Source organism: Apaloderma vittatum, unplaced genomic scaffold, assembly GCF_000703405.1.
Source record: "Apaloderma vittatum isolate BGI_N311 unplaced genomic scaffold, ASM70340v1 scaffold6866, whole genome shotgun sequence".
Taxonomy (NCBI): Eukaryota; Metazoa; Chordata; class Aves; order Trogoniformes; family Trogonidae; genus Apaloderma; species Apaloderma vittatum.
The window spans coordinates 1-9,826 of record NW_009722215.1 but is presented as its reverse complement, the minus strand read 5'-3'; the positions used below and the strand labels follow the sequence as shown (position 1 = coordinate 9,826).

General features: G+C 38.9%; 1 protein-coding gene across 1 annotated transcript in view; it reads left to right on the top strand.

The window, feature by feature from the left end:
* The window catches only part of SMC6 (structural maintenance of chromosomes 6), a gene marked incomplete at its 3' end in the record, with an annotated part of 16,950 nt that extends 9,486 nt beyond the window's left edge, over positions 1-7,464 (top strand). Inside the window, exons 9-15 of the mRNA XM_009871685.1 lie at positions 1-7; positions 1,096-1,242; positions 1,608-1,696; positions 2,159-2,323; positions 3,321-3,499; positions 7,014-7,215; positions 7,350-7,464. The exon at positions 1-7 is cut by the window's left edge and continues 113 nt beyond it. Coding sequence (XP_009869987.1) covers positions 1-7; positions 1,096-1,242; positions 1,608-1,696; positions 2,159-2,323; positions 3,321-3,499; positions 7,014-7,215; positions 7,350-7,464 — 904 coding nt within the window. The remainder of the gene's footprint in view (positions 8-1,095; positions 1,243-1,607; positions 1,697-2,158; positions 2,324-3,320; positions 3,500-7,013; positions 7,216-7,349) is intronic.
* Positions 7,465-9,826: the final 2,362 nt, after the last annotated feature.

Here is a 9,826-nt window from a genome sequence, read left to right as displayed (position 1 = left end):
ATGCCGGGTAGGCATATGGTTTAAGCTGTATGTTGCTCCACTTTTGGGTCCTTGACTCAAGAATAAAAATATTTAAATTATGATTGTCCTTTAGCTTGTAGGCTATTGAAACTGGCCGTTTCAACTTTTCACAGGTAGCTAAGAACATCTCCATTTGTACCCCTTTTTAGCCATCTGAAACCTAACAGTAATATTTTCATTCCACATTTAATTAGGTAATAATACTAGGACATTTTGTTTTCTGTTGTTCAGTATGTGTGGGGAATGTGGTTGTCATGCCGATGCTTTTGTTTCAGGTAAGGATTATATTTTGACTGGGAATGTGAGATGACTAGCATTGCATATGCCAGTAACTGGTAATTTAAACTGTTTTATTGTTGCAAGTACTTAGCTGATACCTATTTCTGTAATGTTGGAGCATCTGTCAGAGACCTGTCATGTAGGTTTCCTTTGGTGGTGTTGTCTGTAGAAAAGGTCAGTGTGTGATTTCAGGAGACATCTGAAAATTTAACAGACTCCTTGGATGGCAGTCAAGACTTCTGTAGGTGACAAGAAAGAATAATTTTGCCAAATATTCAGGTTCATGTATGAAGTATAGGTTTTGCAGAGAAACATTAGGCATCGTTATTTTGAACTTTTCAGTCTATTAAAATTCCTTCTCCAAACTTTTGGAATTGACACTCATTTTTCCTCAATTTCTTTTTCTTTAACGTTAAAAGAAAAAGTATGTATTTGTATTGCAGTTGAAACTTTTTTTAATTTGTGGCCAAACATGTCTGTGTAGTGTTGAAGGAACATTGTCCAGATACTGCTTTCACTTCTTTCCTTATCACAGTACTTACTGTATTAAGAGTCCTGTGGTTGAGTAAACCATGAGTCAGAAAAGAAGGCTGCTGTTTGCTTCACAGATTTGGTACTCCATTCCTGAATATGCTTCTTTATTAATTTTCAGATTAGCATATCTATAGTAGCAATGACTTCTAAATGAGATTTATTGGATGGATTCTTTTGAACGATATTTCTTCTACATTAAGAGATTTTGGAGAAAGTTTTTCTTCATTGCTACTTGTGTATCATTCTCTTTTTGCACCAAAGGCAAAAGTGAACGAAGCAGAAGAAGAGTACAAAACAATACAAGAGAAGTTACTGTCAGTGAGTGAAGAAGCACAAGGCCTGCATCCTCAGTGTGTTTCTCTGAAGGCCGATGTGCAGGCAAGAAGAAAAGCTGTCCATGAAGCTGAGGTAGGCAAAAAGAACTTGCAAAGTTCATAGCAATTTAAAGCTTTGATCTTGTTGATGCGCTACCTGTATGTACTTTTCTGTCAGTGTTTAGATTTCGTAAATCCATAGTGTAGTTCAAAATAGGTGCAGTTTCCTGCCTGGCTTGCAAGTAGTTTCTGTTGGGTGCTGTGGAGTGTGTATCTTTACACAGGTGCTTATTAAACATGTCAAAATACATATGATCCAAGTTAATAGTGTTATTCTTTCTTGAAGTTCAAGTTTTGTTTGCCTATTTTGATGCTGTTTAGTATTTATTTCCTCAAAACTGTAGTTATTTTTTAAATAATTTTTATTTCTTAAACTACTGTATCCTGTTTCCTTCATAGGTACTTTATAATCGTTTCAAAACTGAGTTAAAACGTCTGGGAAAAGATGATGAACAACTACGTAAACGAATTGAAGAACTGAAAAGCAGGTAAATACAGATACAATGTTTATGGTGTGTGTTTATTAAGATACAAATATGTGGGGAGTGAGATCTGATTAGGAAGAAAATGAGCAGTAACAAAATATTTGTTTAAATATTTAACTGAACCATGATAAAGTTTAAATATTTCTGGTGCTGCTTCTTGGCTTATCAAGAAGGTGGTGAGGTGTTTGGATGGAAAAAAGCTTTTGTTTTTTGCTGCTGGTAATATTTTCCAGCTTCCATGGTATTGTGAAAGAAGTATACTTTAAAGTAAATGTAATGGGAATATAACTGGGGAGTGTTCTGTGTGATTATAAATAAGAAAACCTCAAAACATCATTTATACTTTGTAGACCTTAGAAATGCACAGAATCTTAAATACAACTTTCTCATGCATCAGTCTTTTGTATGAGACTGATAATAAAAAAAAGGTCTGTGTCAAACCATTGAAGTATGATCTTTTTCTAGTGCTAAACAGATTTCAGAGCCTGAAAAACTGGAAAGACAAAGGAAAGTTGCATGCTTGAGGGAACAGTTAAAGGCATTCCATGATGAAGAGGTGATGATTGGTCAACAGGTGACTCAGTTTCAGCAGGCTATCTATAAGTGCAAGGAAGAACAGTCTCGACTTAGGTAAGTCATGTTTTTTGACTGTAACTGTTTTCCTTTGTTGCAAGTTAATAAAAGGTGGTTTCTCATGCACCTGCAGTCCCTGACATATTAGGCTTCAGTTTTGAGGCTTTTTTTCCTTGGTTTATTTTAGGTCTTGCTAAACTTCTGTCTTTGACACAACATGAATTAATTTATAAACTTTTTTGAAAATTAAGAAAACTCTTTTGTCATTAAAAGTGGAAGATATTACTAATTTAAAGCCTGATACAAAACCATATTGTCAGTTTAATGCCATTCTTTCTTCCTCCCACAATCCCTGTCTCACTCTGCTACCATCATATGGGCAGGTTAAGATGTAAATTTTTTATTGTTGTTTAATACACTAGTACATCCTGATATTATGTCACAAGAATTATAATGTGATATAAGGAAGTTGATAGACTTAGGGGTAATTATTGTATCTATAAAGTTAAATTTATAGAGACTTTGAAGCAAGTGGTTCAAATACCAGTTTAGCCCATACCTGAACAAGAAAAACAAAGCGCTCTTTGGCTTTCATTTGGAAACCTGAACCTGAGCAATGATTACCAAAGGGGATTATGGTGATGTTGTCATTTATTTCTTTAGTTTGAGAATTGTTGCTTATTGCACTTGATGCATTAATTTAAATGTCTGTAATCAGTTATTGTAACCAACAGTTACTTTATGTTCTCTTGAAGAGCTTTATAGAAGACAGTGAAATAGAAGCATATAATTGGAAATAAAATAAAATGAATGGTTAGAAAAGAAAAAGACTTGTAAAACTGTTTCAAAGCAATTTTCCTTCTTGATTTTTTGTCTCATGTTTCTTGAAACTATAAAAATATTGTTACATGTGTGTAGCTGGCAGTACATTAAAGTATTGAGGTCTTGATACCTTGTCCTGTTACAGCTTGAAAAATAAGACCTTTGAATTATTTTAATCAAATGAAGGTTTCATAAGCTGATGCTAGTGAAAAAAAAAATTGTATTCCCTTAGGAGAGAAGACTGTGATGGGAAGCAAGCACTAAATGCCAAGCAAAAACAGCTGAGAGAGCTGAAAGATAGTAAAACAAATACTTTGAAAAGATTTGGACCACATATGCCAGCATTTCTTGAAGCCATAGAAACAGCCTATAGGCAAGGACGCTTTAAACACAAACCTGTTGGACCTATAGGTAAGAATGCTGAAAAAAGCATATTTCCTCTTGGGGTTTATTGCATAGCTGCTAAAGTGAACAGTGATCTTCTTAAAGAATGAATACTGGTTTTCCTCTTTTTCCATCTCTTTTTGTTGAGCTATTTTAAGTAGTTACAGTGGTAAACTTTCAGTGCACCTGTCCAGCTTCCCCACATCCTCTAAGCATCAGGATTTGGCTGCATAGAATCATAGAACACTTCTGGTTGGAAGAGACCTTCAAGATCATAGTGTCCAACCTTTGTCCTAGTCCTATCAACACCACTAAACCGTGTTCCTCAGTACAACATCTAACCATTTCTGAATCACCTCCAGGGATGGTGACTCCACCACCTCCCTGGGCAGCCTGTTCCAATGCCTGACAAGTCTCTCAGTAAAGAAATTCTTCCTAATACTCAGCCTCAACCTACTCTGGCACAACTTAAGGCCATTTCCCGCCATCCTATCACTCACCACTAGGCAGAACAGACCAACCCCTGCCTCGCTACAACCTCCTTTCAGGTAGCTGTAGAGAGCAATAAGGTCGCCCCTCAATCTCCTCTTCTCCAGGCTAAACAGGCTGGATCCCTCAGCCTTTCCTCATGCAGTGCATGCTCCAAATCCTTCACCAGCTTGGCAGCCCCCCTCTGTACCCTCTCCAGCACTTCAGTTTCCCTCTTGTAGTGAGGGGCCCAAAACTGGACACAGCACTCGAGGTGAGGCCTCGCCAAAGCTGAGTGCAGGGGCATGATCACCTCCCTGCTCCTGCGGACTGCACCATTCCTGATACAGGCCCAGGATGCCATTGGCCTTCTTGGCCACCTGGGCACACTGCTGGCTCCTGTTCAGCCGGCTGTCCATCAACACCCCCAGGTCCCTCTCTGCCCGGCAGCTCTCCAGCCACTCCTCCTCAAGCCTGTAGCGCTGCTGGCGGTCGTTGTAGCCGAAATTCAGGACCCAGCTTTTGGGCTTATTAAGACTCATGGAATTGGCCTTGGCCCAGTGATCCAGCCTATCCAGATCCCTCTGGAGAGCCTCCCTACCCTCAAGCAGATTGACACTTCCAACTTGATGTCATTTCCAAACGTACTAAGGTACACCCTGTCCCCTCATCCAAATCATTGATGAAGATGTGAAACAGGACTGGTCCCAGCACTGAGCCCTGGGGGACACCACTCATGACCGGCCACCAACTGGATTAAAACTCCGTTGACCACAGCTCTTTGGACTCAGCCATCCAATCAGTTATGATCAGTTATGGGCAAAGCGTATGCCCATTCAAGCCAAGCTTTATTCCTTAGTGGATGGTGCTGCCCAACTCCTGGACAGTTTTCTTTTAAAATGTCCAGCGATTGAGTTATGGGCTTGTCAAATTTGAGTTGTTTTGCATGGAGAAACTCAGAACCAATTGAGATTTTTTTGGTATGTTTGGTTTCAATAGTTTTTTTTTACTGACTCTGACAGTGGCCACTATTTTCAGTTTGTGAATTGGAGTAATGACTTCAGTATATTCTGAATGTAAGTGTCAAGACCAAAAATTTAAGTACTTTCCATTTACTGCAGGGTGAGAACATTCAAACGCACATGCTGTTGACAACAGGAAACTGTTAGAAGTAAAAAAGTCTTGTAAAACTGTTACAGAGTAATAATTTTCTTGCTTGCTTTTTTATCTGACGTTTCTTGAAACTATAATAATACATAATAATACCAGTTTAGCCTGTATCTGGGCAAGAAAAACAAAGTACTCTTGGCTTTGATTTGAAAACCTGAACAATGATTACTGGAGGGGATTATGGTGTTGCTGTCATTTATTGTCTTAATTATTTTGAGAATTGTTGCTTTGTTTTGCTAATTGGCCTGGGGAGGAGGGATGTCCCACAGAAAAGGACACGGCACCAAGAGAAAGGTCGATTTCTTTTACTGACCATTTTAAAGAATTACACAAATAAGGCAATACAAGCTTATTATACTCCTAGTTTTAAGCAGCAGGGAGAACAAGCAGGGTAATGCACCTAATCATTACTATGTAGGGTTAGCAATAGTTATTAAGAAAGATCCGTCACCAATCATCATCCAGATCCGTAGTCACTGGGGAGCCCCTGTTGCAGTGAAGATTCTGGAGAACTGTCCTGGCAATTGGCAAGTCCTACGCAGTGCGTCCACTCGTAGGGAAGGTCTCCGAAGTCACGGCAAGAGAGTCCACCTTTTATACTGTTAAATAGACGACCTTACGTAACTTCAAATGTGGGAACATCTGTGGTTGTCCACTCTGATCCCTCCTACAGCCTGGCCAGAGCTACAGGAAGAATACAAGGGACTCTCCCTATCTGTTGAGGTCCTTAATCTCGTATTTCCCACCAAAGCCAGGTCTCTGGTCTCATGGTCTTGTAACATGCTCCTAACAAAGCAAGACCTGGCTTTCAGATAAAGAAAGATAGCTCTGCTGGTTCCCACTGCACATTTACTGTTACAGCAAAGCCTTTACAGACTGGCATTGGAATATATATATATATGCTACAATAGATTATCAATACATTACATATGTGATTAATACTATATAGTGTGGGATTGTGAGGTTCATCTATAGGTCAACTTCAGTTCGAGGCCTACAGTTCAGGCTCTAGCACTACATGCTTATTGCACTTGGTGTATTAGTTTAAATACCCATAATCAGTTCTTGTAACCAACAGTTACTTTGTGTTCTCTTGAAGACCTTTGTAGAAGACAGTGAAATTGAAGCATATAATTAGAAATAAAATAATTATAAATTATTAGAAACAAAAAACTTTTGTAAAACTGTTGCAAAGTAATAATTTTATTTCTTGCTTTTTTGTCTCATGTTTCTTGAAACTATAAGAATATTGTTGCACGTTTGTAGCTGGCAGTACATTGAAGTATGGAGGTCATGATGCACTGTCCTGTTAGGACTTGAAAAGTGAGACTTTTTTTTAATCACATTAAGTCTTCATAAGCTGTTGCTACTGAAAAAAGTCTACTCTCTTAGGAGAGAAGACTGTGATGGGAAACAAGCACTGGATGCCAAGCAGAAGTAACTGAGAGAGCTGAAAGATAATGGAAATCTTCATATTTTTTTAAATTGCAGCATAGTTGCTCCTTTGCCTTCACCTTTAAAGTATTAAATTGTTGAAAAGCAATTTTTTGCCTTCCTATACTCCTGCTGAGCTGCTATAAAATTGATGACTTAACTGAAGTTAGTAGTGACCTGTCAGAGATCTTAGAAGAAAATGTAGACGTCTGAATATGTATAGGTGTCTCTAAAGGAAGATAAATTCTATGTCTGGCTTCTCAGGGTGGCTTGTCTGTTGCAGAATTTTTTATCTTTTAGTTAAATTCTTGTCTGTGTTTATTTTTTATCTTCTTGAAAGAAAGATTTATTTTAGACTCTAAAAACCCTACAGCACAACAAAAGAAAAACCATGAGTGGCAAAAATGCGCTTCTGGATGTTTTGTTATGGAGCACAGGTCCTAAAGCCTTGTCTGTTATGTTTATTTAGGTGCTTTCATTCATCCAAAAGATGCTGAACTGACCTTGGCTGTTGAATGCTGTTTAAAGGGCCTAGTTAAGGCATTTTGCTGCGATAATCATAGTGATGAAAGAACTCTTCAGCAATTGATGTCACAATATTATCCACCTGGATCTAGACCTCAGATAATTGTAAATAAATTTCAGAATAACGTTTATGATGTTACACAGAGGTAAGATATGGATTGAACTTTGTGGTCAATCTTGATTGTTCAAATTACTGTTAGTCAAAAAGAACTATTTGTAGTTTTCTTCTAAAGAATCTCATGTGAGTTTTATGAATGGTGTGTTTTCTTGTTCTTTTTAGAGGAGTTCATCATCCAGAATTCCCATCAGTTCTCACAGCACTGGAAATAGATCATGCAATGGTTGCCAATTGTTTGATTGATGTGAGGGGTATAGAAAAAATCCTGCTGATTAAAGTAAGGCTCTACGCTCCTTATTGTCTTTTACAGAAAAGCATTTTCTCTTTGTATGGAACATATGCGATACCTTCACTGATAGTGTCTGTAATAGACACAAGAAGTAGAGAAAGGAGTTTTTGTGGGGGTTTTTTTGGTGAGGATTTTGGTATGTTTTTTTTTTTTCTTTTTTTTTTGGTGATATGTTGGGTTTATTTTTTTTTTGTGTGTTTGTTTTTTTCTCCCTCTGAGGCTCTGTAAGAAGACTCATGGCTCAGTAGGGCCCCCCTGTATCAGTTTTAGTGTGATGGTTCAGGACATGCCCAGGTATGATGTAACCACTGGAGGGCTCCCAGTAAGACCCTCTTGGCATTCAATAAACTCCCAGTATCCCACCTCAAACACTATTTTCTGTCATAGGCAATACAGAATAAACTGACATCACATAGTAGATTGAGGTTCTGGGATTTATTTAAGAGTAAGTAAAGTTAGAGCTTTTACTCTTTATTTCCACATGCTTATTTGTTTCCCTGCTCCCCTGTATCACTACCTGACTGGTTCCTGCTATGTGGCTGCTCCCAGATGCCCGTTTGGGCTGTTACTGGCCAAGGTCACTGGCCATTCCCTGGGAACAGGTTGGCATAGAGGTGGTGGCGGCTGCATCCCTGGACACATTCAAAGCCACGCTTGATGGGGCTCTGAGCAAGCTGATCTAGTGAAAGCTGTCCCTGCTCACTGCCGGGGGGCTGGACTAGGTGACCTTTAAAGGCCCCTTCCAGCCCAGTGCATTCTGCGACTTATCTCTGCAGATCTCTTCCCTGTGCGTTTCCAGAATCTTCCCTGTTTGCTTCTGGGATGTTTGCCACAGCCTTTCTGGCCCTTGAAGTGATCTGGTTTCCCAGTCTAAATAGTCCATGTGTGTGTGATCAGCCCCCTAACTGCTGTCTGTTTCACGTCTCTATTAGTTGGTAGGTCAGGATGTATCGATTTTGTGTGGTCTGGGTGTTACCAAATTTGCAAACAGCCCCAGCCAGTGGTACCTTGCAGCTGGTGGCTGGGTATAACTTGTAGCTGTAGCAGGCTTGTGCTTGAGAGTACAAAACCTCCATTCTGGATATTCAGCCCCAACTCTTACGTGTTATTATCAGCTGCCTGTTGGCATTCACAGCTTAATTTATTTTCCACCTGCCGCAACAACCAGAGCCCCTGTGTCCTCAGCATTTGAGATGAGAGGATGCAAAGAGATGTGATTGTGGATGGAGTCTGATAAAATAAAAAAAGGGGGAATAATCAATTGTTAAGTAGGATTTTGAATGAGATGACTAGCAACTGCCGTTGAATTAAGATTACGTACTATTTTGATAACAATCTATTCTTTGATCACCATAAAAACATGTTAATGAACTGTGTCCTGCCGCTATGGGATTTTTGATTTTAATTGGTTTTTGATTTTCTGTTACAACAGAAGGCTTGAAAGTCTCTTCCAGCCAAAATTGTTCTATGATTCTCTTCTGTGATTCTACTAAAGATACTTGCTGCTGCTGATAAGATTGCAAGTAAAATGTTCAAAAATAAAGTGTGTATATTTTATTTAAAGGGAGCAGGGTGTTTTATCAGCAGCAGAACTAGCGATGCTCACTTTGGGGGATTTTGATTCTCTCCCAGAACCCACTTTCTCCAGTTTGTCCTCTGATATTGTTACTGGAAAAGAAGTGGTTTGTGCTCTGTCTAGTGCGGAGCTGACTGACTGTTACTGAGCAGGATATGGAACAACTGAACTTTCTAGGCTTTCATGGCAGGAACACTATTTTTGTTTCCCCTCTGCCTTACCTAACCTCTGATTTTCATAACATTATTATCTTGGAGCCCTACCTGACCAATTTCAACTGATTCTGAAAGAAGTTGGATGGATGTTGTGTGGGAGAAATGATACTTCCGAATGGGTAACATTGAATATAGTTTAATATTGTTTGAGGTATGTCACAGCTTGCTTTGGAAGACTGTTTCCTGTATGTGTACTCCACTTTTAATAATTAAATCAGTGTGCTTGTAGCAAGTGTGGGTAGAGCCCTTCCCCTGTCTTCGTTCACGAAGCCTGGCCATCGTGATGATGATGATGATACCTGTGCATGATGACCTTTTGGTCAGGGATTTTTTTTTTCTTACTTTTATTTTTTATTTTTCCTCATGGCAAATTGTAAGGGACTGATTAGACTACAGCGTTTACAGTGCAGAGAAGTTTGTAATAGAATAATAGAAATGAGTAGCTGAACTAAGTGAGTGGTTTTGGAGAACATAAATGTCTTATACTACTAAGAAAAGCGTATTCTTGACATGATGGATTTTTTTCCTCATTCTTTGATTGTGATGTTTCTTATTTTTC